Source organism: Chanos chanos, chromosome 7, assembly GCF_902362185.1.
Source record: "Chanos chanos chromosome 7, fChaCha1.1, whole genome shotgun sequence".
In the NCBI taxonomy this organism is placed as follows: Eukaryota; Metazoa; Chordata; class Actinopteri; order Gonorynchiformes; family Chanidae; genus Chanos; species Chanos chanos.
In genome coordinates, this window is record NC_044501.1 from 41,183,739 (window position 1) to 41,206,043 (window position 22,305).

The 22,305-nt window shown below is 38.0% G+C and overlaps 1 protein-coding gene across 1 annotated transcript in view; it reads right to left on the reverse strand.

Moving 5' to 3' along the window:
• The window catches only part of LOC115816392 (sialoadhesin-like), a gene marked incomplete at its 5' end in the record, with an annotated part of 20,705 nt that extends 561 nt beyond the window's left edge, over positions 1–20,144 (reverse strand). Inside the window, 7 exons of the mRNA XM_030779349.1 lie at positions 788–838; positions 17,194–17,256; positions 17,387–17,461; positions 17,647–17,708; positions 18,655–18,716; positions 19,357–19,592; positions 19,898–20,144. Coding sequence (XP_030635209.1) covers positions 788–838; positions 17,194–17,256; positions 17,387–17,461; positions 17,647–17,708; positions 18,655–18,716; positions 19,357–19,592; positions 19,898–20,144 — 796 coding nt within the window. The remainder of the gene's footprint in view (positions 1–787; positions 839–17,193; positions 17,257–17,386; positions 17,462–17,646; positions 17,709–18,654; positions 18,717–19,356; positions 19,593–19,897) is intronic.
• Between the last annotated feature and the right edge of the window lie 2,161 nt (positions 20,145–22,305).

A 22,305-nucleotide genomic window follows, 5' to 3' on the forward strand; every position in this document is an offset into this window, starting at 1 on the left:
ACAGTCTGTTTAAGATGCTTTTGTCATCTGTAAGATTATTAAACTGTCTGTCAGTTATCTTTTCTCACTGTCCTGATGTCTGACTGTCTTTCACATTGTACCCAGGCATTTTCAGTGCCAGTTAAAATGGTGTGAGTGTGTGATGGGGAGTGTAATGATGGTGTTATTATACCTGTGGTTGTGTTTGACTTCAACAGTGAGTAAACTGTGTCCTCCTGTGGTGTGTTGGTCTTGTCTGATGGAAGGAAATACACAAGAAACATGTAGTGTAGAATCCCATCCAAAATGATGCTTTAAATGTTCATGTATTGGGTTGTTTTGATTGTGAGGTAAAGTGGATGTACCTTTTCCCTTTCATATTTCAAAAAGTTAATATTTTTCATCTCAACATTAGAATAATTTGCGTTACTTGGTCCATCCACAGGATCTAAAATTCAACAACAACAATAAAAACAGCGAATAATTCAAACAACAATTATACAACAATCAATTTAATTAATTAATTACTGCCACTGGTCATTTTTAATAAAGTGTGATCTATAGCTTTATTAGACTGACAGAGATATTAAAATGATTATCATGCGTTGTGTTTAAAGATGAGTTTAGGGCACAACCAAAGGACATGTGATCACAGTGTATGTTAGTTATAGACTTTGCCCCTGTTGTCTCTATCTGGAGTATCAATATCATCATAGCTGTGAACACTTCCTATGAAGGACAGAAAGATATTATGTTTATGGAAGTTCAGTATGCAAAAATCACAGTGTATGTTAACAGTAAACTTTACCTCTGTTGCCTTCACATGGACTCTCAATGGTGTCATAAATGTCAGCAGTTCCTATGAGAGACAGTATGGTTATGGGTGCTCAACACATAAATGTAATTTGTACAGATGTAGATATTTATTATTGTAATAATATATGTATATACTGACCAAACTGGAGTGGCATGTATTCTGACTGAGTGTCAACTCTTCCCCCTGTCTGTCTCTGATCCTGGTGTGGAGTCTGACTGGTGCTGTTGTGTCTCTTGTCTCTAGAGGGCGACAAAGATCACTAATACACTCAAAGCAGCTCTCTTTTTAAATGGCATGTTTGACAAAGAGAATGAAGAATACCTACAAGCAAATTTCAGTAGAGCAGAGACCTGCAATGGTGATGAGATTTTCATTATAGTCATTCGAGTTTACATTACTTCTATTCATTTAAACTGCTATTCTTACTACAGACATATTATTTGGATAAGAAAGTAATTAATCAGAGGGGTCAGCACACCACATTTTGTGTTTTTAAATCAGTGGCAGATATACAATCTGAATGTATGTAAAGATGTAAATGTTTACCATCTGATTTTTTGTGGCAGTAAAACAGGATCAGTAGAATGATGATCACAAAGACAACACCCAGTCCCACCACCACTCCTACTGTTACAGCAGAGAATCCACCACCTGACACTGAGTCTGTTCACACACACACACACACACACACACACACACGCACACACACACACACACATACACACACACACACACACACACACACACACACACACACACACACACACACACACACACACACACACACACACACAGACACACACACACACACACACACACACATATATTAGCAATATACCAACACTACTGCAGTATCAGAACGGTCTGGGGAGGTGTTTCGATATCTACAGCGCAGAGTCAAAGTATCTCCCTCAGTAACAGGAAAGACAGGACTCTCCAGGACAACGTTACCACCTGTTCAGAACACAGTTACATAGAGTGTGGAGATACAATACCGTTTGTAATCTGAATATTAGATCTCAAATTTAAAAATATATCTGCTTTCATGTGGAAATTATATGTGCATTGACTCAATTTAACAGATACATTATCATCAATGTGTATCGACAAAGATTTTGTGTCTCTAAATTTTTTACCATGTATCAGAACACTACAGAAAAATGTATTCATACAAGACACAAAAAGATAATTTCCTATAAAGAGAATGAATAATATTTTACTGAGGCACACGCACGGGAAGTAACTGTTGCGACTCACTGGTCACTGTTATGTTGAGAGGATTACTGTTCCCTCCAGAGTCAGACTGACACCAGTACACTCCACTGTCTGATGACTGGAGGGAGCTGATGCTACATGTAGATCCTGTTACTGATCCCCAGTCTGATGAACAGTCTGACACCTCTCCATTATCTGTGTATCGTCTCACTGTCCATCCAGTAGAGTTACTCTGTACCTCACAGCTCAGTGAGAGAGAATCAGATGTAAAGTGTTGAGTTGTGTTTGGACTGATGATCAGAGAGGCTGGAGGAGACAGACCTGAGACACAGACAGACAGAGTTTGAGCTCACATTTGTTCAGGCTTTGACACCACAAACAGGTGCTGGGAGAAAATGTTAATACTCCATTATTAACAGTGTCCTTACCAGGGAGGGGAAACACAACCATATTAAAATCATTTTCCAAATAAACATACTCTGCGCACATAAACTCCTGTGTGTTTAAGAGCAGCAGGGCTGAGAGTGTAGGAGCCTCCAGCTCCTCTGCTGCTGTCTGAGAGGAGTTCTACAGAGTTAGAATGAACCCTGGGTAACCCATCTGTGTAGGGAATGACTCTGTACCAGAGGAATGTCCAGCCTGTAAACGAGTCTTTAACCTCACAGCTCAGAGTCACTGAGTCTTCTTCAGTCTACCACATCTTTGGAAAGACACTCATAACTTATTGAATTTTTCTGTACTGATGAATACAGACATTTGTATTTTTTTTTTTTTTTTTTTTTTCCACAGTTGTAGTGTTCTTTGTCTAAGAAGAAAACTCTAAGCAGATCTGCCACTGCTGATAAAATGATATATCAGTTTTATAAAACAGTATAAAATAAACTGGTGAGACATTATGTGAGACATTCTGTTATTTAGCTGTTTGGAGAAAAGTAGAATGTAAGTATTGTTGCAATGCTTTCTCTCAGACATATCAAACCAATGGATGAAAACCAGTCTAAAAAGAAAATTACCAATACTTAGTTTCATCAATGCAGTTCTAAACAACACTGTTATGTTGCGGTGTCAAGGACTTGAGAAAAATAATAGTTTGGTGTGAATGACCTTTCCCAGACCATACAATTACTACGCTCCTTTCTGCTGTTTAACTTTTGTATAAGAATAGTGTGTGTGTATTGTTACAGTGACAGCAGACATATCAGAGAAACAAGAATACACCAGACTGACAACATGAAATGCTCAGAGAAAACAAACAAGGAAACAAACAAAAAAAAAAAAAGAATGAATTCCTTCGGTTCATTAGAGAAATTTGACATATCAAAATTATACAATTAAACAATTACAGATTTTAGAGAAAATGTTTTGAGTGAATGACCTCTCCAAGAAATCACAACTACCAACTACTGCACTCTTTTCATATGTTACACTGATCACTCACCTCTTACACTGAGAAAAACAGAGTTACTTCTCTGTGAGGATGTTGGTCTGTTATCACTCTCTCCCTGACACCAGTACTGATCCTGGTCAGTTACAGCAGCTGCTCTGATGGTGAATGTGTCTCCAGTTATAGTGGAACCATTAGACTGAGACACTGCAGTCTGAGTGCTGCCTTTATACCACTTATATCTCCAGTTCCTCCCAGACTCTATCACACACTTCAGACTGACTGTCTCTCCAATGTACACATGACTCCAGTTTGGGGCTATGGTCAGTGTAGCCTTGGGTCGTGCTTTAGTTCAGAGAAAATAATAAATTCTTTATGTACATAGTTTGTAATAAATAATAAAATGACTAAAAAGCAGGAAAATCAATTAGTAATAGTTTTGAAATGCTGTCGTCTAAAATGTGTCTTAAAATTCTAGTACACATTTTAATCTCATTCTAAACATTCTCATCTGATTACATGAGATGTAATGTGTCACTTCAAAAAGCTCTTCATCAGTGAAGAAGCTGAGCATAACTCACCACTGACAGTCACTGACATATTAAATTAATTTCATCAGTTCATCACTTAATGAAGACAAGTCTTAACAATGGGGAAATAAATATTGACAGACTCACCTGACACTGTCACTGTTACAGCATTACTCATCTCTGATAACTTATGATCAGCTTTAGACATTCCTCTACAAGTGTATTCACCACTGTCATTCTCTGTTGTACTCAATAAATATTCATTATTCTCATTATATTCATGAGTGATCCTCACACCATCCTTAAAAAAACAATAATACTGACTGACTTCTCCCCCGTGTATGTCACATCTGAGAGTGACAGTCTCTCCAATGAAGATCTCACTGTTATCAGACTCCAGTGTTAGAACAGGTCTTGGGTTGTCTGTTTTACGCAAACACACATCTCACTGAATGAAAAGGATGGACTTGTGTTTGTTTCTCTATAACACTTTTATCAAACACATGCTGTAATTTTTATGTATGTATAAAAGTTAATGTACAACAGTGAGTATATTGTTGGTGATAATAGATCATTCCCCACATATTTGATGTTCTATTACTGACTGTGAGTCATAATTGATGAGACTTATTAAATGTCAGTCATTTGAGTGAAGTTTAACACAGACAGGACAAAGTACAGTGTTACATTAACAAAAACAGTCATGATGTTTTCATCACCTTGGGTATGTCCAGAGGGTAGTAGAGCACACAGCACTAAAACACAGAGAAACAAGCTGTTGTTTTAACTTATAAACACCCATATCTATCTCTGACTCACCTGTAACATTTACCCAGACTGCATCACTGTATTGTGTGTAGTAGACTGGGTTTCCTCTTCCAGCTCTGCACCAGTACTGTCCTCCATCAGAGTCTGTAACAGAACCGATTGTGTAGGAGTCTTTATCAGTGTGTGTCATTGCTGAAGAGTCCTGTGTGTGTCTGTACCAGTAAAACACCCATCCTGTGGACTGGTCCAGTTTACAGCTCAGAGTAACTGTGTTTCCTCTCAGTACTGCTCCTTTAAGACTGGAGGTGAGGTGAGGTTTTGGTTTTGATCTTGTAGGAGAATAATGAATAGTTCAGACTCTAAACTGTCAGAAATATCATAATACCATACTGTTCTTTTAGTCTGTATCACATTAATCACTCACCTCTTACAGTCAGAGTAACTGTATCACTCCATCCTGAGGATCTGGATCTGTCATGACTCTCTCCCAGACAAGAGTATTCACCCTGGTCAGTTTCTGAAGCTACTTTAATAGCGAATGTGTTTTCAGATGAATTGTGATCTTGAAAGGTAGAAATCCCATTCCTAGTTGTTCTTCTCTTCCACTTATAAGTCCAGTAATTCACAGAGTCAGTTACACAAGTCATTGTGACTGTCTCTCCAGGATACACAGGGGACTGTGGTTTTACAGTCAGTGTAGCTGTTGGTGATGATGCTGCTGGTTTAGTGAGAAGAAAAACAGATGCATTTAAAAGTTTTTCAAGATTTGCGTCCATCACCTCCCACATTTAAAGAAAGTGTAAGAACTTTGTTGAAAAAATAAAAAAAAACAAACAAACAAAAAAAAAACCCCATGTAGTTATTACAGCATAATGCCAACAGCCCACGCATACTTAATTCTCTGTATGTGTGTGTGTGTGTGTGTGTGTGTGTGTGTGTGTGTGTGTGTGTGTGTGATGTCCTGTATGGTGTTTTATTACAGAATATGCATCAAAAATGATCAACAAGACCAAATTTCTGCCACGCGAGGGAAATTTAACATAAACAGGGCACATGTAGTGTTAAGTAAATAAAAACATTCATAATGTGTTCATTACCTCGGATATGTCCAGAGTGGAGTAGAGCACACAGCACTAAAACGCAGATAAATAAACAAATTCAGAGCACAGGAGTGATGGATTTATAATTAATCCTGTCAAACACTGTGGCTGATGGAAAACATCCTTATTTGTGATGAAATATATACTACTGTACACAGTGCCTAAAACACTTATCCTGAAACACAGAGTCTATCATCTTCATAATTCTGTGGACCCTGTGTTTTGTCCTGAACAGCTTTTGGTTCCAGCTCTTTAAGACATTTAAAGATATGGTGAGATATGAAAACAAAACCCAATCTAAAACCCTGTCTAAAATTGTATGCATAACAATAATGAAAATTTGTTCATGTGTAATAGCAGAAAACTCCAGCTGTACTTCTTAATCTCCTTAATTTTGAAACCTGGTGAATCAGACTTTATTTGTTTAAGTAATCATCAAGTTTAACTTATTTTGGATTGAATAGAATTTTACTGACTCATTAAAAAAAACATGAACTGCCAAGAAAAGGTACATTTCACTGCAGCATTCTCGTTTGAGTCTTGAGAAGAAACCAGTTCAAATGAATCACAAAGTGATTGAATATTAAGATAATTTAAGATTATTTAATTTAGACCCTGATCACACTCCACACAGTCAAATCTTTCCCACCATTTATAATAGATCAGAATCATAAATTAAGTTCATCAGGCCCAGTGTTTTAACCATCACCTTTAAACGTGTCTGATGCCTTGTGGCCACTAACATAGTTAGGATTAGTAAAGTTTGTAAGAATGAAGCAGTAACAGGTTCATCAGAGACTGAGGAACCAGGAGGGCACTATGAAAACTCACTCTTGTAAATTCTGTATATAAATATATATATATAATCTTGTAAATTCAAATGTGGGTGACATTAGATACACGTCACAGGTGACAGGAAACAGTATCCCTGAATCATCTCTGAGGGTATCTTTACATTCTCACTTTGACCTGAGCTCAGAATGATCATAATGTAAGTTTATCAGACCCAATGTTTCAATCATTTCCTTTAAAAAAGTCTGACATGCTGTGGCCACTAAGTAAAAGATTGAGGATTAGCCAGGATTGTTAGAATGAATGAGCAACAGATTCATCAAGGACTTTCACTCACTCATTATCTAAGCCGCTTATCCTGATTAGAGTCACGGGGGGTGCTGGAGCCCATCCCAGTGCTCATGGGGTGAAAGGCAGGGAAACACCCTGGACAGGTCATCAGTCCATCACAGGGCAGACACACAGACAAACACACTCACACCTAGGGGCAATTTAGTGTCTCCAATTCACCTAACCTGCATGTCTTTGGACTGTGTGAGGAAACCGGAACTCGCAAAGGAAACCCATGCAGACACAGGGAGAGCATGCAAACTCCACACAGAAAGGACCATAGCCGACCGACACAGGAATCGAATCCGAGACCTTCTTGCTGTGAAGCAACAGCGCTACCCACTGTGCCACTATGCTGCCCCATCAAGGACTCACTCTTGTGAATTCACTAGATATATTCATGTCTACTGAGTATTGTTAGTGAAGCACTGAATGTTGTACTGAGGGTTGAAAGTTGAAAGTTTAACACATACACACACACACACACGTATGCGCACACACACACACGCACACACACACACACACACACACACACACACACACACACACACACACACACACACACACTCACACACACACACACAAACACACACACACACGCACACACACACACACACACACACACACACACACACACACACACACACACACACTCTAGTCTCCCTCAAAATTAGTGGTCATCAGCTTGTGTTTGAGTGGTACAGATGTTGCTGCTATAAACGTTGAGCCTAATGTTTGTTAGACATTACAGTGAGTGACTTTTTGTGTTTGGTGTGCATCAGTCCTGAACACACAGAGGCCTGGGCCATAAAAGAGAGAAACTAAGATTAAAGGAACAGAGAGAGATAGAACAGATGAGAGAGAGAGAGAGAGGGTAAAAGAAGGGTGAGAAGAAGGAGAGAAACAGGGGGACATGGGGAGAGTTTGTTTAACCTCAGAACTGATTAAACATTTATTACTCCACATATTGCAACGTAAAAAGTCTCTCCTCCAATCACTGCCCGACACGACTACAAACATATTTTAATTCAGAGTTTTCAGTCATCAGTCTTAAATACAGTGACAGTCTTTACTGAGAAATGCTCATGAGAAAGAGGAAGAATTCTGAGAAGAGAAGAACATGTGATACTGATATTTTAACACATAGACCTTAAGACATGAGTCAAATAGACATAAGTGTGAACAGCTCAGCACAACAACATGTCTTTTTGCATGTTGTTTTATAGAGTCTCTTTAGTGACAAGAGTTAAATTAATGCATTTTTACTTGTGTTTTATTTGATAGGATCAAATTTTCCAGCTGATCATTAACATTTTAGGTATTGTATTTTGTCATATGAGCCTTTAACAGTAAAACTGTGACATTAATGTCCCCTAGTGATTTTATGTCATATTTCAGTATTAAAACCTGATGAATTTATTAAATAGGTCAGTTTTTGTCTCCTCTGAGAATAATGACTGTATTGTAGCTGTTTGAGTTCACTGTGGGCAAAAAGTTATTTGATGCTCACAGTTTAGTTGAAAGTTAATTCTGTACTGAAGGTGTGGCTGTGACCAACAACAGTCATGAATAAAGACAACATTCAGTTGTGAATTCTGAGTGTGTCCTTTAATAGTGGAGAACACTATAGTATCTTGCAGAGGAATGATGATTCTAAACTGTTCAGTATATCAGACATAAACCTGACGTCATGGGTCTGTGTGAGTGTGAAAATGTAGGTGAGGAGTGTGTATGGTCATTAAACAGCTCCTCCTACACTCACTGGTCTAAACCCACATGTGTGAAGAACTATAACAGAAGTCAATCCACAAACTCTCATCTCTGCTCTGCTGTCACAATAGTGCTTTAAATATCACACTCCTCAATATTCTTGGTTTAGAGGCCTCACTCCAAGAGTTTACAACATTAAGATGTGAAATACATCCAAGAAGAGAAACAGCTCTGACGTCGAAACAGACACACTAACCTCGCAAGTCTAGTTGAACCAATCACACTGCAAATTGTTTAGCCTACCCATTGCTTTTAAGGGCTTCATTTTAACGGCATGTAATTGTGTCACCAGTAGCCTAGCCCAACAAGTATCTCAGAATGAAAGACAAATTAATCTTACACCAAGAAACTATTAACCACCATTAATTGCAAACAATGTGAAAATACATAGTTATAGGGATATATGACACACAGGAGATGTAGGCCTTTACAGAATAGAATATTTTGCCATCGGTTACATATTTGTAAGTGATGACTATGTGGCTGCATATGTTTAGATGTCAGTCAGAATATATGGTCTAATAACAATCCTCTGACTCAGACAGATTCACTAGGCTGCACAGCAAGTCCACCCTGACTGGAAAACTTGTGCAAAAGAGTTGAGTTTTGATCACAGCCTCTTCTCACGTCCACATTGATAAATGCCGAGCTTTGCATGGAAATGACCGCATGCCCAGTTTTCTGTCATACATTCGCTTCCTAAATGAGGGCCCATGTGATTTATTCTTCATCTGAGTGAAAAATGAGTATCTGATAAACTCTGAGTTAGAGGAAGTGAATAAACTATTAAACTCTTTGTTAAGAGAAAACACGAGACACTGAGGACCTTAAATCTCCCACTGACAAATTCTCTTACTGATGCAAAGAGAATACAACACTGTCTGACTGCTAAACAAACCATCATTGAAATTATATTCAGTTTATGGCTCTGGGGTTGGATTTGACTACATGTCTTCAAGTGAATATAACAATATAAACTAATATTGAGTATACATGCCAGAAGTTGTTTTCTCAAAAAGTTATGAGATTATTAGTAAAAAGAGTTATCACATCAGTATTACACCAATACCAGAGAATGATATAACTGAGAAAATAAGAAAAAGAGAAAGACATGACTTACAGAGCAGCACATGTAGTGGACTGAGCTCCATGCTGCATTGATAACAAGCTCGGCGTCAACTGTGTGTTTTAACTCTTCTTGTATTTGAGATATCTTCCTCAATTCAAAGAGCAAAGAGTGGAGAGAGAGAGAGAGAGAGAGAGAGAGAGAGAGAGAGAGAGAGAGAGAGAGAGAAAGAGAGAAGGCTATGTGGTGGCTGCATTGGTCTTGTTTCCTATAAACTATGAATATAATGTATATTTACTCACTCATCAGCTCATGAGAAAGAGGAAGAATTCTGAGAAGAGAAGAACATGTGATACTGATATTTTAACACATAGACCTTAAGACATGAGTCAAATAGACATAAGTGTGAACAGCTCAACTTGCAAACTAGAAAGCTTGCAAAACCTTTTGCACTTTTTTGTGTTGTCTCCTAGGTTACAGGAATGAAATTTTGGTATTTTATGTGAATTTTGAATCAAATTTGCCAGTTGATCATTGGTGGTTTAGGCCGATCAGCCTGATTTTGACATGATTTTGTCGACCATTATAGATTTATCCTTAGTCATTAGAAGAGCACAGTGAGACAGAAGGGCCTTCGATGATTTTATTGTGACAGGTCTCTACTCAGTTATCTGAGATATAGATGAAGTAGTGAGAGTAAAACTATATTTTCATAAATCAGCTGCATTGTCCTCTAAAAGCAATGTAAACATAGTTCATGATTCTTTCTCACACCCTGCAGAAAAGTTCAGCCAAGCAACTAGACAAAGGACCAGTTAACAGCTCCTCCCACCCCTCACTGCTACAAGCAGACATGACTGAGAAACCAACAGAAACCACAAACTCACACCTCTGCTCTTCACAGGTCAGACATATGAGTGCCATGGATGGAACTTGTGTGTGTGTGTGTGTGTGTGTGTGTGTGTGTGTGTGTGGGTGCGTACCCCCCACCCCCCTTGCTCTATGTTGCCAGACCACAAGGAAGAATGCTATTGGTCGTATACAGAGAGCGAAATACCAATAAAGAAGCAGAGTGACAGTTATACCCCTGGCTCCGCCCCCTGCTCCACTGCTGCACAGATCTGCTCAGTGTAAACTGTGTGTCTGTTATTGAGATGATCCTGTATTTGTTTTCCCATCAGTATTTTCAGTTTGCACTATTGGGCACTCTGTGAGGTTTTGACAGACCAAGACCCAATCGCAGACCCACTGGGTAGAATTTGGTTTATTCAAAAAATCAAGAGGCAATCTCAAAACAGTGTCCAGTCCAAGGTCTAATCCAGAAATGCAGCAAGCAAACAAATCCAACACAGGCAACACAGGTCCAGATGAAACTTACAGTCAAACTTACGAATCACAAAAGGCAAAACTCACAAAGACAGGCAGAATGAACAAAAGGTCACAGTCTGACAAGGAACAGGTACAAACACAGGATAATTAACAGCAGAGACAGACTATTGGAGGAGACAAACCAGGTAATAATGGGGATCAGGTGGGGGGCGGGGACAAGAGTACACAGGGACAAACTGAAGCACATGGCAAAACCAAAACAAACAAAAGCACAAGGCATGACAATACACAGAATGGCCAGCAGGGCAGCCAAATCCCCCAGTCCTGGCAGATGTAGACACACTCGAAGAGGATGGGGTGCCTTTTTATGAATTAAAAAGTAAATAAAAAAAGATCATGCTTTCTCCTGGTTATGATAAGTTAGGAGGTAGGAGCAGTTTGATTCTTATACCTCCTCCCCTACCCCCTCACTCCTTCCTCAAATTCGCTCATGTTTCTGAGTTGTTAATAAAACACTTACATTATTATATAAAGTAGTGTGTTGTGTGTATCTCTGGTGATAGAGCAGGGTGGGAACATCCACCTTTATTTCTGTGTGACTCGATTCTCGACAGGGTCATAACAGCCTCCTGTGTCCAGCTGTCCTCAGTACACAAAGCAGGAGGGGGCGTAACTGTCTAAGCTCATCTCAGGCAAAGTTACTCTTGGCTCCTGACAAGTGACAGAATTGAATTAAGATCAGGAAAACTGTCTTTGAGTACAATTTCAGTGGCCTGTTTCAGTATGGACCTTCTCTAGAACGTTTTATGAATACATTGTTTCTACTATTCTGATGTCAACAACATGTCACAGAGAACTTGTGCTTAAGTGCTACCTGGATGAAATACATGAACTGAATCCTTTCACATTTTTTTTCTATACACAGATTATTTTACATTGTCAGTCTTCAACCGGATTAAGGTAAACAGGTCCCTAATGCCTTACCTCAAACACTGTTCTCTGTGTGTTTGTGTGTGTGTGTGTGTGTGTGTGTGTGTGTGTGTGTTGGTGTGTGTCGTGTCTGTGTGTGTGCGTGTCTGTGTGTCTGTGTCGGTGTGTGTGATGTGTCTATCACAGTGACTACAGATTTAGTAATCAAAATGTGGGGAAAAAAGTCTCTTTAGAGTGGTCACTCTGACAGTGTGAGACTGAAATCTATCAATGTCAACTTCTGTGAAGACCAGCACGGCAAATTATATAAGTTGGTGTGTGATCTGTTTTATTTACAAAGTTACTGACATAACATTGTAAAAAAGAATTTGCTGTGTAATAAATCTGTTATTTTCAGCATGTTGTTCTACCCAGAAAAGACTCCTCTTCTTATTTCCACCTCAGCAGAGTGTGAATTATACAATGACAACAGCTCAACTTTTTCTCCAGGGCTGTGTAGCATACGATACATAAATGCTTCGACACGCCCCCAAGTCTTAATTAGGGGGGTCAGACCCCCCATTCTCCTCCATAATTTGAACCATGCACCTCAGTATATCACACCTCCCAGAAATTACCTGATTCTTCCCCTTTGTGGCCATGGAGAGAGTTAAACCATGTGTTCCTGTAAATCATGGACATTTATTTCTCTGTGAGAGCAGGTCAAAAACCCTCTTATGTCTGACCACCCAAACAATGGACGTTAGTAAACAATAGCAAACATGGAGAAACTACCATCAGAGAAGTGAGAAATGTGCTTAAACACATTCATTGTCTTTTTGACTATGGTGGATAAGGTGTTAGCAGTTTTTTTTTTTTTTTTTTACTCCAGAGCAACACTCTTGAGTTGGTCAAAATGTGTATGTGTATGTAAAATTTCCACCTGTTTTAGTTCACAAAGTGATCTATACATGACTAATAAATAATGTGAGAAAGTGGAAGGAATTACATGTTCAAAGAGGTCACGAAAAAGACCTTGGAACAAAGTCAAGGAAAAACCCACAACTTCAAACTACAACATGATTCATCTCACTTTGGAACATGTTTCAGCACCATGGACAGCATCCAAAAACTGTTTCACTGAGGTTGACTGTTAGGATCACATCCATTACCCCTGACATAGAGGAGCTGAGAGACAAAGATGTTCTCAAAATCCATGTTACTGTTCTCTCATTTTACAGTCATTTTATAGTCATTTTATAATCATTTCATACTCATTTTATAGTCATCCTGTCCTCATGATTCAATAATGTGTGTACAGAAAAATCTCACTGAAGATAATGATTGGCTTTAGTGACATTATTGGAGAAAACATTATTATTGTGTAATGTGCAAAGTGACATTATTGGAGATAAGGTCTAATTTGTGTAACCCTCTGCTGGACTCAGACTGAAGCTCAGCTGGGTTTTAAATCCACTCAGTCTCCTAACCCAGCTGTAGATGAGACTCCTGTTATCAGATGTATGACACAGTAGATACACCACACAGACATTCTGCGATGACAGTCAAATTGTATTTGACTGTATGTGTATGTTCTCAGCTGACCTCAGTGAAAAAGTCAGAGACATTGTGTTTATTGTCTTGATACAGATACACTTGTTTTGTTACTCAGACTGAAGACACTGGGTGTTTTGTATAAGAGTTTGAGTCTTTTATTCGCATCAAGGTTAAATGGATATGCAGTAAGGGAACTACAGTATATACATGTCATAATCATCTAAAGAATATTCTACAAGGCTGTAGTTGAGGGACTGGAAGAAAACAGAATAAAACTGAACAACTTCTCTTGTGGAGTAAATAAGGTAGGGCTGGATCTCTTAGCCCTGCAAGGGAAAAAACTGCTGTTACAATCAGGACTACAACTGGCCTTTAAGTCACATACCAGACTGACTCAGTCAGTACTGTTAACATTTCTGGAGGAGCCTGTCTCATTTGGAGATTCCTTGCAGGTGTGCAGTGAATGTGCTACAACACATTCAACCCCTAGGGGGACAGCATAGTAACAGTTTATATATCAAGAGTATTTTTATTGGTCCTCTTGCATGAGGCAGTCTTAGGTTCAAACATGTTGCTGACGGTGATGGAGCCAGTACAGTTTTGAGTAATATCCCCATCCACTGCATATAACACGAAGTTCAGCTGGCCTCCACTCTCAACACTGATTCCAAAAGCAGATGTCGGTGATATTAGTCATATAGTCGTAAGAAAATATTGAAATATTGTGATTATTTTGATGTTCTAATTAGATGTAAAAAAAAAACAAAAAAACAAAAACAAAAACAAAAAAAACAATAAACAAAAAACCCCTCAGTCAAAAATATTACAGTCCCATATTCTACTATATACAGAATACACAAAAACACTAAAAAGATGAAGTGAATGCATGTTTCCTTACAACTGTTAAATCTGTCATCATTGTTCTTACAGTTAATTTGGTTTTACAGTTTATAAGTTTGAGAAACAAAAGCTGATGGAAAGATCATACAGGACCAGAGTACAGATCAGATCAATGATGAAATGAGGAAGAGGAGGAGGAGACAAAGCTGAAAAACACCAGAGTATTTTATCATCTGAACAGATCATCACTGAAGTCACACTCATAACTGTAGAGTGGTTACATTTAGTAAAATAATAGGACATTCTTTACAATAAAAACACCAGAATATCATCTAAATGGAACATCACTGAAGTCACATTCATAACTGTAGAGCTGTTACCCGTAGGAAAATAGCAGGACATTCTTTGGAATAAACTAAATAGAATAGTCACAATTTACAAAAAAGTCTTTAAAACACTGCAAAATTAATATAATGATGTAGATACAAAAATGCACTCATGACACATTTTTAGAATTGTCTGATCATGTCAGGCATGCAGTGGAGCTGGACCTAAATGCAAGACACGGTGATCATGGTAACAAAAGAGGAGGACTTTACTTCCAAAAACTACCAAAATAAACAGGTGCAAACAGGAACCAAAACTGGATACGAACAGTGTCTTCAAACAAACAAAGGACAGGTCAAACACAGGGGCTTAAATACAAAAGGAGAACCAAACTGGGGAAACAGAATTGGTGGAACTTAAAATAGGTAAAATGAGGTCAATAAATAGAATAAACAGATGCTTGGCCTGTCATCCAACTGATGACTCATCATGGTTACAGTGATGTTGTAATATCAGTTGATTGAATCCTCATGTGATTCTCTCGCATTTAACACATGGAGTCATTTGTCTTTATGGTTTGTCATGTCATTTGGCACCTGTAAAAGATCAAAGCATTACATAATATAATAGCACACATATATAACAAATGTGATGAATCCATGTCTGAAATTACATAAAACAATGATGAAAAATATATCTAGACTTCATTTGATCTTTAGGATGATATGGCATTACTTCAGAAAACACTATCTGTACTTTTTGGGTAGTCTCAGTTGTGTGGGAATCCTACTCAAAGCTCTCTCTCTCTCTCTCTCTCTCTCTCTCTCTCTCTCTCTCTCTCTCTCTCTCTCTCTCTCTCTCACTCACTCACTCACTCACTCTCTCTAAGTAAACAAATAAATAAATCAAAGTGACTACAGTAAAGTTAATTAGTATTAGCATTTAGAACCTAGAGGATTCATATGTAAATTATCATACACACCGTGTTTGACCTGGGAATACACAGGCTCTGTCATGATGCTGATGTTGTCTAATATAGGGAAACACATTCAATTTAATTCATATTTCAGCACATCAGTATCTAATAGTTCAGCTTAAAAATAATTTATTTTCCATTTTATCTAACAAAAAGAACGGTAATCTTCACTGAAAGTGCTGTATTCAGAGTTTCATAACAGGTCTAAGAAAGTGAACAAACTCCATAATTGAACACAAAACTGATTTCATTTACTTCAGAAACATTAGTCTCACCTTTACTCTTCTTCTTGTTTTTCTTCCGTTTTATCACAATAGGAGCATAAGTCACATCACTAGGTCCAGCTACACAATCTATTGTTAAGTAAAACAAATACAGTCTGAACATGCAGAATTATAATATAAGATATACCTGCAGCTCATTTGATGATATTATCTTTAGGATGATATGACTACAATAGCTGTACCATTTGGATAGTCTCAATTTTCTGAGAATCTCATTAAAAGCAAGACAAAAAAACAAAACAAACAAACAAAAAGAACAAAATGCATTTCATCAAACTGAATGAATTAATCTGAGCTAGCAAGAACATTTAGAAACTAAAGAATCCATATGCAACTTTACTTCATCGTACATACCATGTTTGAGCTGGGAGTACACAGGGTCTTTCATGATGCCGGTCTGCACATCAGTATCTAATAGTTCAACTTAATAAGAATTTATTTTATATTTTGCCATATGAACAATTAGCAGCTATAGTCACAGAAATGAGCAGTGACCTAATGAGAGTTGTGTAACAGTTCTAATAAAATGAACAAGCTCCATAATTGAACACAAAAGTCATTTTCATTTACTTCAGAAACATTAGTCTCACCTTTACTCTTCTTCTTGTTTTTCTTCTGTTTTATCACAACAGGAGCATAAGTCACATCACTGGGTCCAGCTACACAATCTATTGTGAAGTAGAACAGATACAGTCTGAATGAGAGAGTTTGTTTGTCTCATGCTCTCCATTATCCGGTCTAATAATGTTCCTATGTTTTTATGGCCTAAAACAAAGGTCACTGTTCGTATCATTAAATATGTGCACTACCTACACACACTACATTAGATTCAGACTGATATACTGTCTCTCTTACTGAAGGTTTTAAAACTCACACATGTTCAGTCTCAGTTAAAATGCTATGAGTCTGTGATGGGGAGTGTTATCAAAGTCAAGTCAAGTCAAATGCATTGTTATCCCATCCATATACAAGCATACAGTGGTTTCTCACTGACCACAGTGTAATGTATAAGACGGGGCCAGTGTGTATAGGACGACACATAGAGCAAGTAACAAGACAGTTGAGGCCTAAGTCACACATGGTACTATAGAACTGGGCATGACAAGTTGAGGACAATATAACATAATAAGTAAAATATTATAGATTATAATACAAGAAATACACTGCAAAGTTGAAATAAAAGAAAAAAAGAAAAGAAAAAACCTATGGTGTTGTTATACCTGTGGTTGTGTTTGACTTCAGCTGTGAGTAAACCGTGTCCTCCTCTGGTCTTTTGGTCTTGTCTGATAGGGATAAGAGTTTGAATTTTTGAGATATGACTTCAAACATAATGAAATTCTTGATGACTGATACAATATGAATGGAATAACTATAGAGTTGTGTTGTTGTGGTTGTGAGATGAGATTGATTTACCTTTGTTCTTTATTTTCATGTTTTTCATCACAATCTGAGAGTAAGTCACGCCACTTGACCCCTCTTCAGCGTCATCTGAAACACAAGACAGGAAATTATACATTGTTATTGCTCAGAATTTTTTGTGACTTTTCTGGACTTATGAATAGGCAAAGACTCCACTACTGTGACTGAGACATGAAGTTCAATTTGAAGAAATGTTTGTAAAGTTGCAGTTTGGTTCAGACCACACAGTAGAGACAAGTGTCCTGACTGAATACCCATTTCTCCTCTGGTTTGGTTCTGGTCCCGCTTTGAGGTCTGACTGGTCTGTCCTTTGACTCTGGAGGATGACAGAGATCCATTATATGAAATGACACCTTTATGTGCAACACTAGCAAGCTATATTAATGAAACCATAAAAACACTTACAGACATGCTTTATTAGAGCCGGAACCTGCAATAATATAGAGAACGCAACTGAAACTTTAAAAGTATTTAGTGTATAGCACATTAATTTTATATGGAATTAGTAAAGTTATTATATCACTGTGATTTTCATTATTAGGCCTTTGTAGTAATAGTCAGTATTGGATGCACTGAGTACATGTTTTATCTGAGCAATAAATCAGAGTCATTATAATAATGAACATGGTACTATAGAACTGGGCATAACAAGTGGGGGACAATACAACATTTTGCATATTATTCTGTACAATATTATTCAGTAAAATACAACAAATACACTATACAATTGGGGAAAATAATAAATAAATAAATAAATAAATAAATAAATAAATAAATAAATATGGTGTTACTATACCTGTGGTTGTGTTTGACTTCAGCTGTGAGTAAACCGTGTCCTCCTCTGGTCTTTTGGTCTTGTCTAATAGGGGTAAGAGTTTGAATTTATGAGATATGACTTCAAACATAATGAAATTCTTGATGACTGATACAATATGAATGGAATAACTATAGAGTCGTGTTGCTGTGGTTGTGAGATGAGGTTGATTTACCTTTGTTCTTTATTTTCATGTTTTTCATCACAATCTGAGAGTAAGTCACGTCACTTGATCCCTCTTCAGCATCACCTAACACACAAAATATAAAATTATAAAATGTTATTGTTCACTTTATTGCTGACATTTTTGTGACTTTTTTGGACTTATGGACATGTAAAAACTCTACTACTGTGACTGAGACATGAAGAAGATCAATATGTTGAAATGTTTGTAAAGTTGCAGTTTGGTTCAGACCACACAGTAGAGACAAGTGTCCTGACTGAATACCCATTTCTCCTCTGGTTTGGTTCTGGTCCCGCTTTGAGGTCTGACTGGTCTGTCCTTTGACTCTAGGGGGCAACAGACATCCATTATATGAAATTACACATTTATATGCAACACTGGTAAACGATATTAATGAAAACACACACAAAAGAGAGAGGGGGGTAAAAGAAAGAGAAAAAAAAAACAAAAAAAAAAACTTACAGACATGTTTTGTTAGAGCAGGAACCTGCAATCATTTAGAAAATACAATGGTTACCTTAAAATTATTTAGTGCACTAAACATTAAACTTATATGAAATTACAGTAATAAAGTCATTGTATGACTGTAATCTTTATTATTAGGCCTTTACACTAATAGTATTGGATGCACTGAGCCCATGTTTTTACCTGAGTAATAAATCAGAGTCATTATAATGATGAACATGAAGAACACGCCCAGTCCCACCACCACTCCTACTGTTACAGCAGATAATCCATCACCTGACACTGAATCTATTCGCACACACACACACACACACACACACACACACACACACACACACACACACACACACACACACACACACAGACACAAACAAACACACACTTTGGTTATGTACTCATATTTTCAGTGTCATCTCAGACATATCTGCAGTTACAAATGTAAGAGGTATGGTGTGTGTGTGTGTGTGTGTGTGTGTGTGTGTTTCTCTTACCTCTGACAGTGATCCAGCTCTTTGGTGACTCTCCTCTCTCTGGGTGTTTACACCAATACAGACCCTCATCTGACTTTGAGACAGTAGGGATGATAATCTCTCCTGTAGTCTGACTCTGGAGGACTAATCCATCTTTGTAGAAATCAGCTCTGAGGTCTGAGGAGGTGTTTCGATATCTACAGCGCAGAGTCAAAGTGTCTCCCTCAGTAACAGGAAAGACAGGACTCTCAAGGATCACATTACCACCTGTTCAGAACACAGTTGCACTGAGTGTGGAGATACAATAATGCTTGCAATCTGAATATAACATCTCAAATTTAAAAATATATCTGCTTTCATGTAGAAATTATATGTGGATTGACTCATTTTAACAGATACATTATCATCAACGTGTATCAGCAAAGATTTTGTGTCTTTCTCAATTTTTTACCATGTATCACAGCACTACACAGAAATGTATTCATACAAAAAACGAACAAATATTTTGCTCTAAAGAGAATAAATAATATTCTTATAAGGCACATGTACGGGAAATAACTGTTGCGACTCACTGGCCACTGTTATGTTGAGAGGATTACTGTTCCCTCCAGAGTCAGACTGACACCAGTACACTCCACTGTCTGATGACTGGAGGGAGCTGATGCTACATGTAGATCCTGTTACTGATCCCCAGTCTGATGAACAGTCTGACACCTCTCCATTATCTGTGTATCGTCTGACTGTCCATCCAGTAGAGTTACTCTGTACCTCACAGCTCAGTGAGAGAGAATCAGATGTAAAGTGTTGAGTTGTGTTGGGACTGATGATCAGAGAGGCTGGAGGAGACAGACCTGAGACGCAGAGAGACAGAGTTTGAGCTCACATTTGTTCAGGCTTTGAGATCAGAAACAGGCGCTGCGAGAAAATGTTAATTCTTCATCATTAACAGTGTCCTTAACAGGGAGGGGAAATACAACCATATTAAAATCATTTTCCAAATAAACATACTCTACACACATAAACTCCTGTGTGTTTAAGAGCAGCAGGGCTGAGAGTGTAGGAGCCTCCAGCTCCTCTGCTGCTGTCTGAGAGGAGTTCTACAGAGTTAGAATGAACCCTGGGTAACCCATCTCTGTAGGGAATGACTCTGTACCAGAGGAATATCCAGCCTGTAGAGGAGTCTTTAACCTCACAGCTCAGAGTCACTGAGTCTCCCTCAGTCAGACACATCTTTGGAGAGAGACTAATAACTTATTGAACTTTTCTGTGCTGATGACTACAGAAATTTAAACTTCTTTTCAGATTGTTTTATTTCACAGTTGTGGTGAGCTGTGTTTTCTCGAAGATGAAAAATCTAGGCACTTCTGGTACTGATGGTATAATGATATATTCGTTTTAAAAAAAAAACAGTATAAAATTAACTGGTACATTTTGTTATTGTGCTGTTGGAGAAAAGTAGAATGTAAGTATTGTTACAGAGCTTTCTATCAGACATATCAGACCACTGCATGAAAACCACTCTAAAAAGAAAATCTAAACAAACAAACAAAAAATGACCAATACTTAGTTTCATCAATGCAGTTCTAAAAAACACTGTTATGTTGCAGTGTCAAGAACTTGAGAAAAATAATAGTTTGGTGTGTATGACCTTTCCCAGACCTTACAATTAACACACTCCTTCCTGCTGTTTAACTTTTGTATAATAATAGAGTGTGTGTATTGTTACAGTGTCACCAGACATGTCAGAGAAACAAGAATAAACCAGACTGACTACAGGAAATCCTCAGACAATCAAACAGAGAAACAGAGAAAAAGCATGAACTCCTGGATTCACCAACGCAGAGTTACACATCAGAGATATATTATACATTTATAGATTTGAGAGAAAACATTTGGGGAGAAAATCTCTCCAAAAACTCTCAACTACCAACTCCTGTACTCTTTTCATACAATACACTGATCACTCACCTCTTACACTGACAAAAACAGAGTTACTTCTCTGTGAGGTTGTTGGTCTGTTATCACTCTCTCCCTGACACCAGTACTGATCCTGGTCAGTTACAGCAGCTGCTCTGATGGTCAATGTGTCTCCAGTTATAGTGGAACCATTAGATTGAGACACTGCAGTCTGAGTGCTGCCTTTATACCACTTATATCTCCAGTTCCTCCCAGACTCTATCACACACTTCAGACTGACTGTCTCTCCAGTGTAGACTGGACTCCAGTTTGGAGCTATGGTCAGCGTAGCTTTGGGCTGTGCTGTAGCTCAGAGGAATGAAAAAGTATGACATTAACACTGATTTCACTGTAACTTTACATATCTTTGATCTGAGAAACCTATGTGTAACCTGTCCCATAGTAATCAGTGTACAGTACAACGGTAATGTTACTGATTAATTTAAAATGGATACAGACTAAAATACTCACAGTCTTGACACTAAACCAAAAAGAAAGTTTTTCTTTCATTCTAATGGAGGCCAGTTGCCTTTGCTTTTAACTTGTGTGACTTTTGTGCTAAAATTCTGAAATGGTGCCAGTGTATCACATGCATGAAATGCATCTCAGAATATCTCACACACACGCACACACACGCACACACACACACACACACACACACACACAAACATATGACACACATCTCAGACTATCACACATGTTACTCACCTTTAACAGTGAGAGTAATTTCATTGCTTCTTTGTGAGGATGTGGGTCTGTAATCTCTCTCTCCCTGACACCAGTACTGATCCTGGTCAGTTACAGCAGCTGCTCTGATGGTCAATGTGTCTCCAGTTATAGTGGAACCATTAGACTGAGACACTGTAGTCTGAGTGCTGCCTTTATACCACTTATATGTCCAGTTCTTCCCAGACTCTATCACACACTTCAGACTGACTGTCTCTCCAGTGTACACAGGACTCCAGTTTGGAGCTATGGTCAGCGTAGTTTTGGGCTGTGCTATAGTTCAGAGGAACAAAACAAT